The 18,639-nt window shown below is 58.2% G+C and overlaps 2 protein-coding genes across 4 annotated transcripts in view; one reads left to right on the plus strand and one right to left on the minus strand.

Moving 5' to 3' along the window:
* The window catches only part of FAM168A (family with sequence similarity 168 member A), a 178,034-nt gene extending 171,418 nt beyond the window's left edge, over positions 1-6,616 (minus strand). For 2 of the 3 annotated variants that reach the window (XM_066990039.1, XM_066990041.1), the window contains exon 1: positions 6,483-6,616. The gene's annotated coding sequence lies outside the window, so the exon portion shown is untranslated. The remainder of the gene's footprint in view (positions 1-6,482) is intronic. The other variant, XM_066990040.1, reaches the window with a different exon arrangement.
* Positions 6,617-10,912: 4,296 nt separating this feature from the next.
* On the plus strand, positions 10,913-16,951 carry PLEKHB1 (pleckstrin homology domain containing B1). Its single transcript, XM_066990045.1, has 7 exons — positions 10,913-11,050; positions 12,401-12,460; positions 12,838-12,990; positions 13,724-13,826; positions 14,362-14,401; positions 16,074-16,179; positions 16,518-16,951. The coding sequence occupies exons 2-7, from the start codon at positions 12,424-12,426 to the stop codon at positions 16,652-16,654; spliced, it is 576 nt and encodes a 191-aa protein (XP_066846146.1). The 5' UTR covers positions 10,913-11,050; positions 12,401-12,423; the 3' UTR covers positions 16,655-16,951.
* Positions 16,952-18,639: the final 1,688 nt, after the last annotated feature.

Here is an 18,639-nt window from a genome sequence, read left to right on the forward strand (position 1 = left end):
ATTAATTGTTGGAGATCCAGAAACTATCGGAAACTGGTCGGGACTAACCATGGAAATCCGCTCGTCCCTTACAAACGCAAGTTGTCCATCTTGTCGTAGGGTGATGGTTGGACCAGATGATCTTGAAGGTCTCTTCCAACCTTCATGATTCCATGATTCTATGCTTCGTAAACGTTCAAATATAAAGAACCAAAAGGAAAAGAGGAAAGACAAACTTTGCTCTAAATTCCTCTAGTCCTCATCGTGCATTTCCAACAGAAAAACGGGAACATCCGTATTTCAAACGTATTTAAGAGAGTTGTGTACCTAACAACAAAGAACATTAAAGCTCAGCTGCTGCGCTTTAATTCCTGACAGACAATCAGAACGGGCTGATGCCATAAAAGAGCCAGATCTTTTTGATTAAGTTCAATGGAAAATTAGAAGCTCAGAAAAAACCTGCAGAATCCAAGATGTTATAGCCCGCTTTAACTTTTGCTGCAGTCTGCAGTCTTCATCCATTTTATCAAAGAATTAGACATGCCTAGTAGGCACGACGGCATCTATTCTTCCCTTGCCTTCCTTTTTCTCTCCTAAAATACTCTGAGCTTGCCTTCAATAATCCTCCCAAATCTCTAACCCTTGCTAAGACAAGGAAGCCAGAAATTTTCAGTTTACAAACATACTTCAGCATTCATATGGTAACTTTCTCAATGGGAAGATTAAAGCTACAATAAACCCCATTTTTCTGCTCTGCCTTTTCGTTTTCCCACCCGTCAGCTTTCCAGGTGACCGTTTCACTCAAGGAGAGGAGAGAAAGAAAGGAAAGAGAACGTCCAAGTGCAAATCAGCATCTCCAGCAGAGGAGAAGGGCACGTTCCTTGAGCTTTTACCAGTCCTACAGCAATAATCTTCTACGTGGTTTGCTGTAGAGTATCATCAGGCCTGCATTCTTCCTCCCAGAAAGCACAAAGTCACTTGAAATTCCTTCGCAGTGCTCAGGGATTTCGGCACATCCGTACTAAACAATACTCAGGACTTCTTAAAAATGATTCAAGACCCACTCACACTGCGAGGAAACCAATGGATCTCCGTCATCCCCAGCAGAACCTCATTCCCTGTATGCTTCTTTGAAAAATAAAGCATTACGCCATCAATATCATCATCGCCATCATCGCTTCCCCCCGGAGCTCCAACAGGAAGGAGAGAAGACACACAAGAAAGCATCTATCTGGAAATGACTCAGATTTGTGCATTCGTGTTCCTGTTTGGAGCCCAAGACACACACAAAAAAAAAAAAAGAAAGGAAAGGTTTGGTTTTCAAAGTTGCTTCACGCTCAGAGCTCCCACAACTTCCAGGGGATCTGCAAGGGCTCTGTGTACCTCCAAAGTAGGATCCCTGATTGGCATCGTAGGTAGGGGTCTGGGATTTTTGCTTCAGACACCCATGGCAGAGCGGCCCTGACTCGCAAAATATCCCTGAAAATTCCCAGCTTTTTCCTTTTGCTGTTGATTCAAACCAACAAGTGAAGAAACAACGGTTCCAGATCAAGATTACCCACCCAACGAAGCAAAGTGTCAATATATCAGCGCACAATAACACAAAATACATGCCCTACATATGTTCTTCTAAAAATCAACAAGACTAACTATCAAGGACGCGTTTCCTATTGATTTTTACATGAAGACCATTAACCACCACCTACAGAATATTTCCAGCTCCTCCCCAGGTGCTCAGGACTTCTACCAGATTTCCTTCCACAGCCCCTGTCTCTTAGTTTGGCAAAGGGCTCCAAACGTTACAGAGCTGCCCAGGATCCCAGCGGAAATATAAATGCTATCACCTGCACTCCCTCGGTAGAAGCGCAGATTTGATCCTTTGCCCTCTACCCAACAGTCAACTTTCTCAAAACTTTAAAAAATAAAATAAAAAAATGAAGCTATTTTGTTTTCTACTTGGATGGCCCGTCGAGATTCGGATGAAGCTGCCAACTGGAGTGCAAAATTACTGGTGGGCAGGCAGGCAGCACAAACACATAATCCTTACTTCCTCAAGAAATCAGGTTTGCGCGTATTTGTGTAAATAAACATAACACTGCCACTGACATTCTCCTCTCAGATTTAGTGGTATCAATTCAGTGCTACGTTTTCAACAAAAATAGGAACCGAATGATGCAGTTTAATTGAAGAACCAAGAAGGTAAAGCTGTTCAGACGCCTCTGGAGAACTGCATCTGTTTTAGTGAGAGGCAACAGAGTCATATGGAAATAATTCCTGAAAATTTATTCCCAGTTCTAAATAGTGACAGATTAAGCCAATAGTTTTTAATTCGAGGAGTTAAGAGACTGTCAACAGGCAAAAAATGGTGAGGTGGATTATTTATTTGCACTGAAACAAAATCTTCATCTGTTTATTGAACAGACCCACGGCAGCATACAACAACCTAGCAACATCAGGCGAGATTCATTGGCTACCATTTGAAATCAGCAGAAGACGCCGTCCGCCTAAGTCTGAAAAATGCCATAAAATAGGAGAACTTCTCTCATTAAATCACTTTGGATCAAAGGCTTCTAGGGGCGGAACACGACGAATTACGACCTTCAAGCAGCAAAACGTAGCCTCATCGATAAGATGACGGTACGTTAGGGAATGAGACCGATGCACCTAAGGCACGTCGTGGCCAGAACCTCTCCTTCCCAGCCAGCTTTTTCTCGGATGCACGATCTCACCTCGAGTAAATGAAAGCCAGCACCGTGGCTCCAAAATTATGCTGGGTTTTGCACCAGTCGTTTGCACTTTTCTTGCTCCTGAACGCAACGCTGGGGTCGCTCCTTCTTGAGCACGCTGGCTAAGAAGCTGGTTCTCGAGGGGTCCCTTCGCATGCCCCTTTGTCACACCAGCACCTGGAGGAGGAGACTGGCACGACGTTGTGTTTCTCTCACCTTGTGATGGGGCGATCGCCTCTGCAGTGCCTGGCTCCGGCGCGGGAGGAAAGGAGGCTCCACCATCCGAAGGGGTTTCCTGCCGCCCGGGCCGGGTACCGCGGGGCAGCAGGCAGGACACGAGTAAAGGCAGTCCCTTGCCGCAATCCACAGCCCAGAAAAGAGAGTATACGGAGAGACTTTTACGAATTACAGAGGAAACAGAAAGTACACAGAGCACTTGTGCTGCGGAAAAGGAAATCAGGGCCTCTGCGGATACAATCAAGCCCAAAAGGCATGGCTGGAAGACAAATGAAGACCGTAGCCCAGGCTGAAGGAAAGAGCGGGCTCAGAAAGGAAGAAATAAAAATTGTATTTCCCTTTTGACAACCTCATCAGCTCCTGCTCCCGACTGCCTGATGGCTGGAAATCAGCTGAGAGCTTAGGGGTGGAAACGGGAAGGTTTCCTACCACGGGAGGCATAAAGGACTCAGAGAGTCCTCTGCCAGGTTGACACAAAGCTGGGCCGTGTCCGTGCCGGCGCTGCCAAATTCAGCTGCAGAGGGGACCGGGTGACCCCAAAACGTGCCCCAGCCCTTCCTCAGACCATGGTCGAGGCCGATCCATGACCGTCACACCCACAGTGTCCCAAAAGCAGGCGCTAACCTGGGCTAAACGCATGCCGCCCGTACCGACAGTGGGCGTTCAAGCACCTGGGCATCCAAAGGGAGGCTTCCGGGCTCCTCCAGACAGATCAGATAATTAAATTTAGACACAATCGAATTAGAGTTTTAATTACGCTTTCGGTTGAGGTACAGGAGGCCTTCAACAGAAATGCTTCTGCGAGGCATTTTCACGTGCCTGAGGAACGATTTGGAAGCACCGGGAGCAGCACCACCTTCCTTCCTCTCCCGTTTTCTCCGTTACCTCCGCGGTGGGTTACCGATTTTGGGGGGGGCACCAAAGCCTAACTGCAAAGATAAACTTTAAAAACCACCGTCGAGTTCGCCTACTGCAATGCAGGCTGACCGCTGCCACCTGAGACCAGAAAGGGCCTCAGCACCACGTCCTTCCCCGCACCCCACGGGCACTCACAGAATTTCGAGGTGTATTATTTAGGTTTCCCACCCTACGCAATGTTTCCTATTATTGAACGGACCCAAAAAAAAAACCCCACAGCGTGCAAACGTCTTGCTTCTCCCATCCCTTTGTTCCAAAGGAGAAGTTTGTGCATTTATCCCTCCAAAAAGTGCATCCTTAAAAAGGGACACGGATTTTCATCAAGCAAAGACACGACCGAGAAGCATGACAGTACCCGAAACACCCAGCACGCGGTCATTAACGTGACATCCACAGAACCACATCACCTGGCGGAGAGAGATTCTTTCAGAAAAATGTTAACGTTCCCTTTCGTTAAAAAAAAATATATATATTGAAATGTGAAAGTAGGCAAGTAGATATTTGTAACTTCCAGAACAAAATCAGCCTTAATATGCATTTTATCTAAAATATATATAATATATCTGTGTATAATATACACAGCCAACTGCTATCGGTCTTTTTAATGACTGCGTACACCTAGCAAGGATAAATATTCAGCACATAGTTGTGGTGGTTTTGTTTGTTTTCATGTACTCAGCCATAAAGGTCCAGACAATCCAAGGAACTGTTAAAATTCAAAATCAGAAAGAAATAAGAAAAAAAAAAAACGCATTTGATCTCCTAGTGTTAGCTCCTTTTTCTTTACATCACTCGACATCTCCACTCGATTTGAGTACTAATCAACAACCACTTCACAGTTAACGTTTCACGAAATAATGCGGCTGGTGCAATCAAGTCCAGCAAAATGTTTCCCTAAAGATGTTTCCATCACCCTCGTTCCTGTTAAAAAAAAAAAAAGGAAAAAAAAAAGCTTCCTCCATCGCTATTTAGCAGCGAGAATAAGCATACCACTGCATCTTAAATCATATTTTGATTAAAACATAAATAGAATCGCTTGGGGTTTCTCTCTGGTTGGTACAACATGCCTTTGTCCAGGAAAGAGAAAAAAAAAAAACCACTCGACCTGCTCGTTTTTCTACATTTGACAGAATTCAGCACCAAAAGAACGCTTTCTGAACGAAATTCGGTGTACGGAAACACAAGGCACAACCTGCGAGCTCGTCACCGTGAGGAGCAGAAAGGAGAGAAAAAAAAAAAGGAGAAAAATTGAAAAATAAATAAATAAAACCCAACACATTACAACACCTTTTTCGATGAGGGATGTTTCTCTCATTTCCATATGTCAAGGCTCCTCTGCCCGACGCGCGAAGGACCGCTGCTCAGCACCTCCCTGGCGTCCTTAACCCCCAACCCAACTGCCCCGCACGCCGCAACGCCAGCCACCGAGGGTTAAAGCAACGATCCCGAAGGAGAAAAAATAAGAAAATAAAACCCAAACCTTTCCCAAAAACAAACACCATCTCCTACCTATTTCTTACGGGCACAACACCCACCCGGCCTCGCGTCTCGCGGCCTCGCTGCTTGCGGGCTACGGATGTCCCGCGGCGATGCCCCCGACCCCGCGGCGGTGTCACGGGGAGCGGGACGGGAGCCCCCCAACCTCAGCGCGCCGAGCCGTGCGAGAGGACTCGGGAATATTATGGGTAACGGAGGCTTTAGAGACCAGCATCGGCGGCGGGGTCCCCGGCTCCGCGAGCCCCTCTCGGCGTTTTGAAGCGGGAGCAGAGCGAAGCGGGAGCATCCCGCCGCCTTCCCGAGTAACCCGCCCGTGTCGACACCCCGAAGCCCACCGCGCCGAAACGCGGGGTCTGAACGGAGCTGGGCTCGTCCACGAACCGAGGCGGGAACCCCGCAACTCGCTCGCCCTCCTGGCACGAGAGGAAGAGGTGAAACTTGGCTTGGCGCTGGCTCCTCGCACGCCCCGCCAGGTCCAAGCAGCCCCGGCGGGGTTTTGCTGGGGCAAACCGGGGTTGTCCCCCCAGCACCCTCGCGGGTACCCCCCCCAGCACCCTTAGGTGCCCCCGGCACCCTCCTGGATGCCCTCAGCCCCCCTTGGGCGCCCCCCCCGGGCCCCTCGCACACAACATGGCTCCCAGCCAAAATTTTGGCAGCGGACCCGTTTGCTCTCGCCGGGCTCCGAACAAACCCTGCCACAAAGGCTTGGGGGGGGGGGGGGTGCTTAGAGGGGGGAGGCCAGGGCTGTGACCAGGACCCCCCCACACCCCCACCCCAATTCCCCCCTCCCCAATTCCCAATTCACCCCCTGCCCCCCCCCCCCCCCCCCCCCCCCCCACGAAGCACCCTCGGGTGCCGTCCCCGGCTGCCGCTGACCAAATTCTGCCACCGTTCTGCCCCCAAACCCCCCCGCAGCCCCCAGACCCAATTCCCCCCCGCCTCCCCTCACGGGTCCCAGCCCTACCTGTGCGTGTGTCCCCCCCCCCGCCATGTCGCCCCCCCCCGCCCCCCCCACCTCATCCTCGCCCCCCCCCACTCCCCCATCTCGCCCCCCCCGCCCCGGGACTCGCCGCAGCCGCCCCGGGGGGGGGGGTCTCCTCCGTGTCTCCCCCCCCCCTCCCTCACCTGCGGCTTCTCCGGCTCCCGCTGCCTCCGAGGCGCCTCCTGCCTCTGCCCGCAGCCGCCAGCCGCTGGGGGAGGGGGCGGCGGCGGCAGGCGGGGACCGGGGAGGGGGGGGGGGGGGCGGCGAACCGCTGCGGGACCGTTACAGCCGCCTCCCGGACTACAGCTCCCGGCACGCCCCGCGCGCCGCAGGCGCTGCCCGGCTGCCGGCGGCCCGCCGCGGGGCGCGATGGGTAGCGTAGTCTTGGCGCAGGAGACGAGGGGGGAAGTGGGGAGGGTAGCGGCGCGATGCTTGATGGGAGGTGTAGTGCGGAGGAGGCGGGCAGCGAGGCGTGCCGGGAGGTGTAGTTCCGCGGGGCATGATGGGGGTTGTAGTTCGCGCGGCGCTGAGGAGGCCGCCGAGGGTGGCCGGGCCGTGAGGGCCCCGTCAGGCCGGGCCCCGCAGCCCCACCGCCCGCAGCCCCCGGGCAGCCGGAGTGAGCCCGGCCCGGCCCGGCCCGGCTCACAGGGAGGCCGGGCAGGCTTGTAAAGGCGTGTGAAATAAAGTGAAAAATCGTGTTTTTAACCCCCCCGTGCGGCGGCTGGCCCGCATCGCCCCGCGCAGGGAGCCCTGAGGGGGGCTGAGGGGAGGGGGGGGGGCTCCTTCCTGGGGGAGCGGGCACCAATAAATACGTAAACAAACAAACAAATAAATAAATAAATAAACAAATTCATCCTTTTAGGAAGGACCAGCAGCACCAGTGCAGTGCATCCCCAGCACACAGCACCCCAGTACTCAGCACCCCCATTACACAGCACCCCCACTACACAGCACCCCCCGGTACACAGCACCCCGCTTTTAGGGCCGGAGCACTTGCCTAAAAATCACGAAACACAAAACGCTTTTTGGCAAGTGCTGGCATCCAGGAGGTGGGCAATGAAATCCCTGCAGGTATCCACCTGCCTCAGGACCCTGGTGCAGGGACTGGAGCTGTAGGAGGATGTCCCCATCTCTGTCCCCATGTCCTGCCCGAGGCTCCCAGACCTCCTGCAATGCCCCTTTGGGGGATTTTGCTCTGGGGTGATGCCAAGTGTTGTAGCAAAGCAGCACCCAGCAGGATCTGGGAACTTATAAACAGCACGCTGTGGGTGCACGTGGGTTTTATTCACTCTCGGTTACTGACCTGTCCCAACATATAGAATCACAGAATCATTAAGGTTGGAAAAGCCCTCCAGGACCACCTGGTCCAACCACCCCACCACCACCACCACCGATGTCCCCCACCAAACCATGTCCCCAAGCACCACGTCCAACCTTGCCTTGAACACCCCCAGGGACAGGGACTCCCCCACCTCCCTGGGCAACCCGTCCCAACGCCTGACCGCTCTTGCTGAGAAGAAATGTCTCCTCATTTCCAACCCGAACCTCCCCTGGCACAACTTGAGGCCGTTCCCTCTGGTCCTATCCCTGGTTACCTGTGAGCAGAGGCCGACCCCCAGCTCCCCACCCCTTCCTTTCAGGCAGTTGCAGAGAGCAATAAGGCCTGCCCTGAGCCTCCTCTTCTCCAGCCCAAACCCCCCCAGGTCCCTCAGCCGCTCCTCACAGGACTCGTGTCCCAGGCCCTTCCCCAGCTTTGGAGCCCTTCTCTGGACACGCTCCAGGGCCTCGATGTCCTTCTGGAAGCGATGGGCCCAAAGCTGAACCCGGCACTCGAGGTGCGGCCTCACCAGAGCAGAGCCCAGGGGGACGAGCACCTCCCTGGCCCTGCTGGCTTCCCCCCAGCTTGGTGTCATACACAAACTTACTGAGGGTGCACTCAGTTCCCTCATCCAAATCATCAATAAAGATATGGGACAAAAAGAGCAAATGTTGTGGTGTCCTGACCCCACCGAGGTCCTCGGGCCCATTCCTGTCCCTTCCTCACCTGCCCAAGGGCTCCTGGTCTGACCCTGGGGGGCACGAGGAGGCTGAAGCGAAATCTGGGGGTGCAAAGACCCGGCACAAATGCGATTCCTCAAGGGACAACATCCCAATCCCACCCCGCTCCTTCAGCCGCACCACCTGGTCGTGTGAGATTTGTGAACGGTTTCAGAAATCCCTTGTTTTATACCCAAAAATCAAAGTCTGTGGGAAGCACGGCACAGATCTGCCCCGAGCTGCTGGGAGAGCATCACTAACACAGCCCCAGGCGCCATGCGGCCGAAGCCTAGCTGGAGGAAGAGCAAGCTGGAAATCTCCAAAAGGGTTTTTCCTAACAAGCTCCACCTGATTACTACAAAAATGAGGAGAAAGCCATGCTTTGTCCTCCTACAAAAGCATGTGGGGCTGTTTCCACACTGCATCCCACATCCACCTCCCTTCTTCCACCCTCCCAGCTTTGCCAGCTGTAAAGAAAAGTTTAAACCCCCACCCTGATTCCCTAAATCACCGTTTCCGTCCAGCATGCCCCAAATTTATCCCAGACAGATTAAAAATAATAATAAAAAATGGACGGTTTGCAAAAAAAATAAATAAATCGGGCCCCCCAAATCCTGCACCAGCACCACGTTCTTCCCCAGAGGAAGGCTGAGTGATCTGGGGATGTTTTAATGGCATTGCTTTTGGGCTGAGGGTCGCGATGCCTGCCGTTGCCTCCTGCACTGCTGCATTGATTTTTTTTTGCTCCCTGCAGGTTGTATTTCTGCTTTTTCCCCACCCTTTCTTGTCTCTTCTTGGCATAAACTTGATGTCTTCTCTTCCAGCCACCCGGGTGCTGCAGCCAACCAGAACCCATTAGTGTAGTGCTATGGATTTTCAACTCCATGAAAACCCGCTGCCATTTTAAATATAGCATCTATTTCTTTTCAGTCAGCGGCACGTCCTTTGGCTGTCAAGGAGACAAATCATTCCAGCCCTGTGGCAGAGCCCACGGTACGCAGAAGAAAACCTTTGGGCTCGACCACACCGAACAGCGGCACGCAGCGCCTGGCTGAGGGTCCGACCAACACCAGCATCAGCCTCGAGCGAATTAAAATTTCAGCCAAAGTCTGACCAAAGTCTGACCTCTAAGAGACTCTTTTTACCAAATTTTATCAATTTGTTGCAGAACAAAGCAGCTGGCCGGGCCCTGAGGCCTGATGTCCAAGCACGTGGCTCTCTCTGAAAGGCTTAGCGTGACCGGGCTGCTCTGCGGGCCGATAACCGGCGTGGAAGTGTTGAGCATATTTTGGCCGCAGAGAGCAATTGCATGGGCAATCGCGATTTAGGTGCTTGGTAATCAACCCGCAAGCTGCTGGATTAATTTAATTCCTTCTGATGTTCAACACTGTAAAGCCAGCGCTGGAGGGAGGGGAGGGGAAAGGTTTTTATATTGAAAAGCCTGCTGGAATAGATGAGGTTTTTGCATTAAGGGCTGCCAAAAGCTTAATAAACATCTTAATTATCAGCCCAGTCCCGCCTATAAATAACCTTGGATTTTAACACCTGCACGGTATGAATATATACAATATATACGTGCCTATATACGGCCCATGTTTCACGGACAAGGAGCAGTGGATAAGAGGAGCTGGGTGTTCCTTGGCCCACGATCTCCCCGAATAATTCACGTCCCCTCTCCCCAAATGCGACAGGCGCTTCCCCCACCCGTGATTTCCAAATTTCCAGATTCCCAAATCTGCCCCGCAGACCCCGCGGGCTGGGCACCGCGTCCCTCTGCCACCGGCGCTCTGCCGGGCACAGAAATGGGTCCCGGGCGGTTCTTTGCTCCCGGCTCGCTCCTATGTACGGGAGCTTCTTCCACCCCGTGCTTTTCGACCCATAAATCCGCTGCAGCGAGGTGAATTCCCTGCGGGGGGGGGGGGGAATTCCCTGCAGAAGGAGGCTCCCCCCGTCCCTGCTCCAGCCGTAATATCGCACCGAGGCATTAAACGCCTCCTTGAGCCCATCCCTCAGCCTCGGCATCCCCTGGCGTGATTTCCCCACGGCGCTGGGGCTGTGGCCCCCACTTTGCCACCCCCAATGTGTGCTTACGGCACCCACGGGACCCCCACCAGTGGCAGCAGCAGCGACAGCCCCCCCGAAGCCCCCCAGCGCCCGTGCCACGAGCCGGGGGCTCTGGCTCAGCGTTACCCGCAGCTTTTTTCCCCAGCTTTTCCCCACGTGCGCCGCAGGGGGAAATCGGGGCTCGGGGAGGTCCGGGGGGGGGTAGGCTCAGGGCTCGGAGCTGCAACCTCCTCGGTGGATCCCCCCCCACCTCCTCCCAGCCCTGCTTTTTTGGGGCCTCGCATTTGGGCAGGCGAATCTCAGCCCAACCCCGAGCCCACCGCTGCCCTCGGGGCCGGAGGTGATGCGGGGGTCCCCGCGCGGCGTGCCAACCGCGGCGTCCCCCCGCACCACCGGCCCCAAGGCGTCCCTGCTGGCGGCACCGCCGTGCCCGGCGGCCCCCAAAACCCAAACCCAACCCCACCGTGGTCCTTCGGGGACTCCGCAGCTCCTTAGGCCGCGTTTCCCCGGGCAGGACTACAGCTCCCGACGCCCCGTGCGTGCGGGCAGGGACGGGCAGCGGGAGCGGAGCGCAACCTGCAGCGGGGACCCGCCGCGCTGCTGCCGCTCGGTGAGGGGGTGCCCGGGGTGGCTCCGAGGGTCTGGGGGGGCTCTGGGGGGGAACGGGGATGGGGAGAGGGAAGGGGAGAGCCAGGGGATGGGGGCAACGGGGATGGGGTACCAGGGGATGGGGTGAAGAGGGGTGGGGGTACAGGGGGAGGGGGGTGGCAGGGGATGGGGTACAGGGGGATGGGGGAAACTGGGGAGGGGGTACAAGGGGATGGGGGGAGGTATAAAGCAATAAAAGTAGCAGGAGTGGGGTTGCTAGGAGTTAGGGTACCAGGGGATAGGGGTGCTAGGGATGGGGTACAAGGGGATGGGATGTAAGGGGATGGGGGTAGCAGGCTGGGAATAATGGGGTGGGGGTACTGGGGTGGGGTACGAGGGGATGGGGGGGGTTACAAGGGGATGGGGGTACAGGGGGATGGGGTACAGGGGGATGGGGGGGGTTACAAGGGGATGGGGGTACAGGGGGATGGGGGTACAAGGGGATGGGGTACAGGGGGATGGGGGTGCCAGGGAGTGGGGCACCAGGGGATGGGGTACAGGGGGGTGGCAGCACTGGGGATGGGGGTGCTGAAGGGGGGGGAGGGCATAAAAGTACCGGGGGTGCAGGTAGAGGGGGATGTGGGTACCCCGGGGAGGCAGAAAGGGGGTGCCCCAAAATGGGGGTGCCCAAGGGGTACAGGAGGACGAGGGCACCAGATGTGGGTACCTGGGGGGGCTGTAAATAAGGGGCTGGGGGGTACCGGGGGGATGCGAGCTCATGAGGCGGGGGGGGGGGGGGGGTGTTGGGATGTGTGGGGACCCGGCACGGCGATTTCGGGGGGTTTGGGGTACCAGGGGTCGCGGTTTCTGGGGGACGAGGGCACCGGGGGGGTGCGGATGCCCAAGGATTTGGGCGGCCGTGGGGGGGGGGGGCTCTGTGCCACGGGGGGGGGGGGACACCCAGCGGTGCTCGGGGACTCGGGGAGCGATGACTTCACGGCCTCGTTAGGGACTAATTTCCACCCAGGCAGGGAAAACAAACGAGCGGGGCTGTGGAAAGTTACCGGGGCGGGGGGGGGTCCTCGGGGAGTTACGGCCTCGTTCCACGCGCGGCCCCGGCTTTCTCCGTTTTTACCTCCACGGGATGATAATCCCTAAATCCTGAGGAGATTAAAGGCGCAAAGCAAGGTGGCCGGAGCCCTCCCTGCCTCGGTGGTTCCCGGATTACGAAACCCCCCCCCGGGTCCGCCTGCCCCCGATTAACCCCGGGCACGTCCCCGCGTCCCCCCCCGAAAGGGGGACGGGGAGCGCGGGGCAGCAGGCGAAGGGGGAGCTGCTCCCCTAACCCCGCTCTTCGCCCTTGGTCCCGCAGGTCCCGAAAACCCTCCCGTGGCCATGGCGCTGGTGAAGAGCGGCTGGCTTTGGCGGCAGAGTAAGTCGGGAGCCCGCGAGGCGAGGTTTTGCCATCGGGGATTACCCACGGGGGGGGCTCAGCCGTGGGTGCACGGAGCGGAGAGGAGCCCCCTGCCCCACGGCCGAGGCTGTTCCGCATCCTACAGGGCAGCACGGAGGTTCCCCGCGGGGTTTTATGGTTTTTTTTTGGGTTTTTTTTTGGCAGCCCTTTAGGTTTAACAAGGGTTGGTGGAAGCGCTCAGCTAAAGCCACCTGGCCGCGCCGCCGGGGTTGTCGCCGATGCCAGGCGCCCCGCGGGGACCCGGTTGCGGATTTGGGGACGGCGTTGGCCGCGTCCCATGGCGGGGGGGGGGGGGGATTTCCGCGATCCCTCAGCCCCCCTTCGCCCCCCGCCAGGCTCCATCCTGCGCCGCTGGAAGAGGAACTGGTTCGTGCTCTACCTGGACGGCAGCTTGGTCTACTACCACGACGAGACGCAGCGCGACATGGACGGCCGCATCCACGTCAAGTTCAGCTGCCGGGACGTGAGGACCGGCCGCGAGTGCCGAGGCGAGCAACACCCCGTGTCCCCAAGCCCCGTGGCCCTAAACCCCGTGTCCCCAAGCCCCGTGTCCCTAAACCCCGTGTCCCCAAGCCCCGTGTCCCTCCCTGCGCGGATGACTGCTTCCATGGATGCTCCAGGAGCGTACAAAGGTGCTTGCACGCGCCTGAGCCAAAAAAAACCTGCCGGGGTGCACAATTATCACCGTTCCCGCCCGTACCCAGCACCGCCGCGTCCTTGTCCAGCGCCAGGACGGGAGGGAAGGCAGGAGCCCGTCTCCTCTCCCACCCCGCGCTGGTGCGGAAGGCAGCCCACGGCCCTGACTCAGCCGCCGCCGTCTCGCACAAACACGGGGGAGAACAAAAGGCAGAGCTCGGCGCGGCCCCGGCAGCCCACGGCCGCCGCACAAAGCGCCTTTCAACGGCGCTTTGGGCGTTTTTTCTGTCTTTGGGCATTTTTTCTGTCTTTGGGCATTTTTTCTGTCTTTGGGCATTTTTTCTGTCCTTCCCCCCCTTGTTTTTCTGCTGCGGGGGCAGAAGGGTTTGCTCCCCAGCCCTTTGCTCACGTCCAACCTCTGAGATCCCGACCGAAGCGAAGAGGGAGACAAAAACGAAACCCCAAGTTGCGAGCGGGGATTTTGGGGTGAAAACCCAACCTGCTCCCCACGAGCGGTCTTGTGGGGTCTGACGGGGGCGTCCCTGCCCCTCGCTGAGGCCGGAGCCTGCCCCTTTTGCCTTCCAGACATGCAGCCCCCCGAGGGGAAGAGCCGCGAGTGCCTGCTGACCGTGGTGCTGCGCGACGGCTCCAAGACCACGCTGTGCGCCGAGAGCGAGGACGACGCCGTGTAAGCGCCCAAAGCCCCTCGGCGGGCTCTGCCCCCGAATTATCCCAGCCCAAAAAGGGCCTCGGTGGCCTGAGGAACCACCTCTCGGCCGACCACGGGTAGCTGCAGGAGTGTTTCTGTCGGGGTTTGCTGGTAAATAATGTGAATCCTCATGGGATCGGGGCCATGCCCAGCAGGAGGAAACGGCCACGGTCAGCTCCGCTCCGCTTTTATTTTTATTTTTGAGTCAGGACCCTTAAGCTGTGCTGAGAGGGGGTGGAGAAAGGTGTTGGGATACCCGAGCTTGATCGCCGCTGGATGGAAACTCTCCAATTTTCCGCTTTTCCCCCCAATTTAGGAGTCATTTTCCTGCCCCACACAGCCAGGGCACGGCCATCCCCGTGCCGGCGGGTCCCTCCCAGCCCCGGCTAATCGGGAATTAACAATTAGCGATCCAGGTCACCGGGGGAGGGAGGGGGACGCGTGCGCCCAGGGGAGCCGCCGGGTGCCCCCTGCGCGCCCCCCCCCAGCCCTCCTTCCTCTGCTTCGTTCGCAGCGCTTGGAAGATGGCCGTGCTGGAGGCGAAATCCACCCCGGTGAGGCTCCTTCGTCCCCCCAAAAAACGGCGGCACCGCACGGGTTTTGGGTATCGGGGGGGGGGGGGGCTCAGGTGGCTCCAACCCCAGCCCCACAAATGTGGGGGTGACCCCGAGCCCTGTGCCCAGCGGGCGGCCTCGGGGCGTGGGTCTGGGCTTACCTGCGCCCCCGGGGAGTTAAGGGGATGGGGCAGAGATAAGGGGATGGGGGCAGAGATAAGGGGATGGGGCAGAGTTAAGGGGATGGGGCAGAGATAAGGGGATGGGGGCAGAGTTAAGGGGATGGGGAAGAGTTAAGGGGATGGGGCAGAGTTAATGAGAATGGGGAAGTGTTAAGGGGATGGGGAAGAGTTAATGGGATGGGGCAGAGTTAAGGGGAATGGGGCAGAATTTAAGGGAATGGGGCAGAATCAAGGGGATGGGGGCAGAGTTAAGGGGATAGGGATAGAATTAAGGGGAGTGGGGCAGAGTTAAGGGGATGGGGCAGAGTTAAGGGGATGGGGCCAGAGTTAATGGGAATGGGGGAGAGTTAAGGGGATGGGGCAGAGTTAAGGGGATGGGGGCAGATTTAAGGGGATGGGGAAGAGTTAAGGGCAATGGGGGAGTGTTAAGGGGATGGAGCAGAGTTAAGGGGAATGGGGCAGAATTTAAGGGGATGGGGCAGAATCAAGGGGAATGGGGCAGAGTTAAGGGGAATGGGGGCAGAGTTAAGGGGAATGGGGCAGAATTTAAGGGGATGGGGGCAGAATTTAAGGGAATGGGGCAGAATTTAAGGGAATGGGGCAGAATCAAGGGGAATGGGGCAGAGTTAAGGGGAATGGGGAAGAGTTACGGGGGTGGGGGGCAGAGTTAAGGGGAGTGGGGCAGAGTTAAGGGGAAGAAGAGTTAAGGGAATGGGGGCAGAGTTAGTGGGATGGGGGCAGAGTTAAGGGGATGGGGGCAGAGTTAAGGTGATGGGGGAAGAATTAAGGGGAATGGGGTAGAGTTTAGGGGAATGGGGAAGAGTTAAGGGGATGGGGGCAGAGTTAAGGGGATGGGGAAGAGTTAATGGGAATGGGGGCAGAGTTAAGGGGAATGGGATAGGGTTAAGAGGATGGGGCAGAGTTCAGGGGAAGGGGGAAGAGTTAAAGGAATGGGGGCAGAGTTAATGGGATAGGGATGGAGTTAAGAGGAGTGGGGCAGAGTTAAGGGGATGGGGGCAGAGTTAAGGGGATGGGGGCAGAGTTAAGGGGATGGGGGCAGAGTTAATGGGAATGGGGACACGTTTAAGGGGAGCACGGGCAGAGTTCAGGTGATGGGGACGCAGTTAAGAGGAGCAGGGGCAGAGTTAAGGGGAATGGAGGCAGCACTTAGGGCGAGGGGCATGGTTAGGGGCCCCAAGATCAGGGAGGTGTCCGAGGTGCTTCAGCAAAGGCTCCCCCCAGCAGCTGGGCACCGTGGGCACCTCCGCCAGCCACACAGGGGGAAAAAAAAAAACCAAAAACCAAAAAAAAAAAAACCACTTCGCATCCCCCACCCCAAGGGACTCAGCCCCGATCGCGCGCGTGGGTTGGGGAAAACAAGGCCCGGCCGCACCGCGACCAGGCTCTGGCAGGTCGCTGGTGGTGTGGGGCCACGCGGGACCCCCCCCCACACCTGGGTGCCAGCCTCACACACGCCCCCCCCCCTTCAGGTGCACGTCTACGACCCCTACGACGACGACTACTACCAGACGGTGCCCATCGACTCCCACCAGACCGCCTACATCAGCTCCGGCCACTACGGCCACCAGTACGGAGGTGGGTGGCCCCGGCTCATCGGCCGCGTCCCCGTTCACCCCCTCCCTCCACCGGCTCTGCCTGGCCCCCCCGATTTTGGGGTTGGGGTTGGCGGTGCTGAATTGGGCTGGGGGCACGGTCCCCGTCCCTCCCCCCACGATCACTTCGCATTTTGGGGCTTTACGCCCGGTTTTGGGAGGTGGGCGGGCTGAGAGCCGGCAAACCGGGTGCCATAGGGATGGGGTGGGGGGAACGAGGGTGCTTGGGGGAGCCCTGGCTTTGTGTGTGTGTGTGTGTGTATGGATGGGGGGGGGTACACCTTTTTTCGGTGCCCCCCCCAGCCCCGTTTTGCCTTGCAGCCCCCGGGGTGACCCACGTCATCGTGCGGGAGGACCCCTACCGCGTCTCCGGGGACCAGATGGCCTTGGGGCTGCTGGCGGGGGCCGCCACCGGCGCCGCCCTGGGCTCCTTCATGTGGATGCCCTGCTGGTTTTAGCACACCCCCCCCCCCACACACACACACCCCGCAGGATGCGGCCCCTTCGCTTCCCCATCCCGCCCGCTCCCGGCTTTTGCATCCGAGAACCCGCACGCGGCTCCAGGGACCCGAAATCCTAAGCCAAGACCCGAAGCTGCCCCCGGCACGCCGCCACCACCACCCCCCCCCCCGGCACCGCTCACCACCCCGAAACCTCCAGGTGCCGGGAGCAAAACCTTGGGCTTGGGGACGGTGGGAGGGGTGCTGCCCCCACCAGCAAGTTCCAGGAGGTAGGTAAATTTTCTTGCAAAATCACTTTTTTTTTTTTTTGAGGGTCTTTTAGGGGGGATCCTGCACCACAGCGGGATGCTCAGTGCTGCTTTCCCCCAGAGCAGGGGGTTTGTGGCGCAAAACCTCCCCTGGGGACAGGAGAAGCAAAGCCACAACTGCCCCTGGGCGCCAGGCCGGGACGCGGGCACCAAATGCTGCCAGGGGGAAGCAGGAGGGGGCTCCAGAGCCCGCTCTGTGTGGCTGCGGAAGGATTAAGGGGGGAAATGAGAACCTGGAAGGATTTCCACCTTCACCCCAAAACCAGAGAGCCCCGGCCCCGCTCTGCATCACCCCCCACACAGGCGAGCACCCCAAGGGCTCCGTCCAGCCCCTGTCGGCTTTCAGCCTTGCACCAGCCCCCGGGGCTGATCGAGCTCAGGAATTGGGGCCGAACCCTTGAGAATTGGGGCCGAACCCCTGGGAATTGGGGCCGAACCCCTGGGAATTGGGGCCGAAGCCCCAAGGATTGGGGCTGGAAGAGCCCCCAGGCACACGGGGAGGAGGGGGACAGCACCGCGCAGCAGTGGCTCGGGGGGGGACACACAGCACCGAGGGTTTTGGGAAGGGGAAGCATCAGGAGGCAAAGGCGCCGCTCGCCGGGCCCCGAGCCCCTTCGTGGCAGCCAAGCCGTGGGCTTCAAAAAGGGTTTGGGGTGTGGGGACAGCCACCTGTGGTGGCCCCAATGCGGGGGTGGCACCAAGGGGGGGTCTCCTTTTTGCACGGGGCAGCACCAGGCAGACACTGGGACATCGCCCCTAGAGGCTCCTCGTCCTGGAGCCACCTCTGACATTAAGTGAGGAGCTCAAAAATCACAGAAACAAGCAAAAAAAAACCCCAAAATTTAGAAACCCAACAGCACCCCGGTTCTTGCTGTCGAAGCTTCGGCTCCTGGGGGCTTTGCTTTCTCTGCCCCAGGCCACCCCATCTCCGCACCCGCTCCTCCACGCCGGGGGTCGGGACGTCCCCAAATGTCCCCCCCCCCCCCCCCCATCCTCCGCCCCCCCGGCCTCCCTCGCGTCGCTGCTGCTGCAAACCCCGTCCTGCGAAGTGCATCGAGGTTTGGAGAAAAAAAAAAAAAACACAGAAAAAAAACCCCAAAGGCGAACTAATAAAGGCGGCCGAACCCAGACCGAGCCTGCGGGCGCGTGGGGGTGAGGAGGGGGCAGCAGGTGGGGGAGCCCCTCGGGAGCTGGGTGATGTCGGGGGGGGGGGATGTGGGATCGGGGGAAATGTCCCCTGCTTCTTGAGGCCCTCGCGGTGGGGTCCCCGTGGTGCCGGGTCTGACGAGGGTCCCCAGGGCAGCAGGAGGCACCGAGGAATCCCGCTCCGTCACGGCCAGGTGAGCCCGGGGGTGGGATGGGAGGAGAGGGGTGAGGGGGGGGAAAAGGGGGGGGGGAGAGATGGCTCGGGGCGAGGAGCAGGTCCTCGGGCTGGGAACCCGAGCGCCGCGTGCCCGAGGAGCCGTGAGCACGTCCCTGCTCCGCAGCCCCAAACCGGGACCCGTGGGACGAAGCCACCTCCACGTGGGGACCCACAGAGGCTCCGGCTGGCACCCACCGCAACCCACCCCGGGTGCAGGACAGCGCGCGGCCGGCCCCACTTCGAGCCTGGAGATGGCTTAACTCAGCGCTGGGGCTCCTCAGCGTGCGAAGAAAGAGAAGCTGGCGCCTGCT

Source organism: Anser cygnoides, chromosome 1 (genome assembly GCF_040182565.1).
Source record: "Anser cygnoides isolate HZ-2024a breed goose chromosome 1, Taihu_goose_T2T_genome, whole genome shotgun sequence".
NCBI classification, from domain to species: Eukaryota; Metazoa; Chordata; class Aves; order Anseriformes; family Anatidae; genus Anser; species Anser cygnoides.

Bases quoted from the DNA above. Each gene is read 5' to 3' on its own strand.
- PLEKHB1 (XM_066990045.1), top strand. From the start codon at position 12,424: ATGGCGCTGGTGAAGAGCGGCTGGCTTTGGCGGCAGA. The intron at 14,402-16,073 runs GTGAGGCTCCTT...CCCCCCCTTCAG, and splicing joins TGGAGGCGAAATCCACCCCG to GTGCACGTCTACGACCCCTA. The intron at 16,180-16,517 runs GTGGGTGGCCCC...TTTGCCTTGCAG, and splicing joins CTACGGCCACCAGTACGGAG to CCCCCGGGGTGACCCACGTC.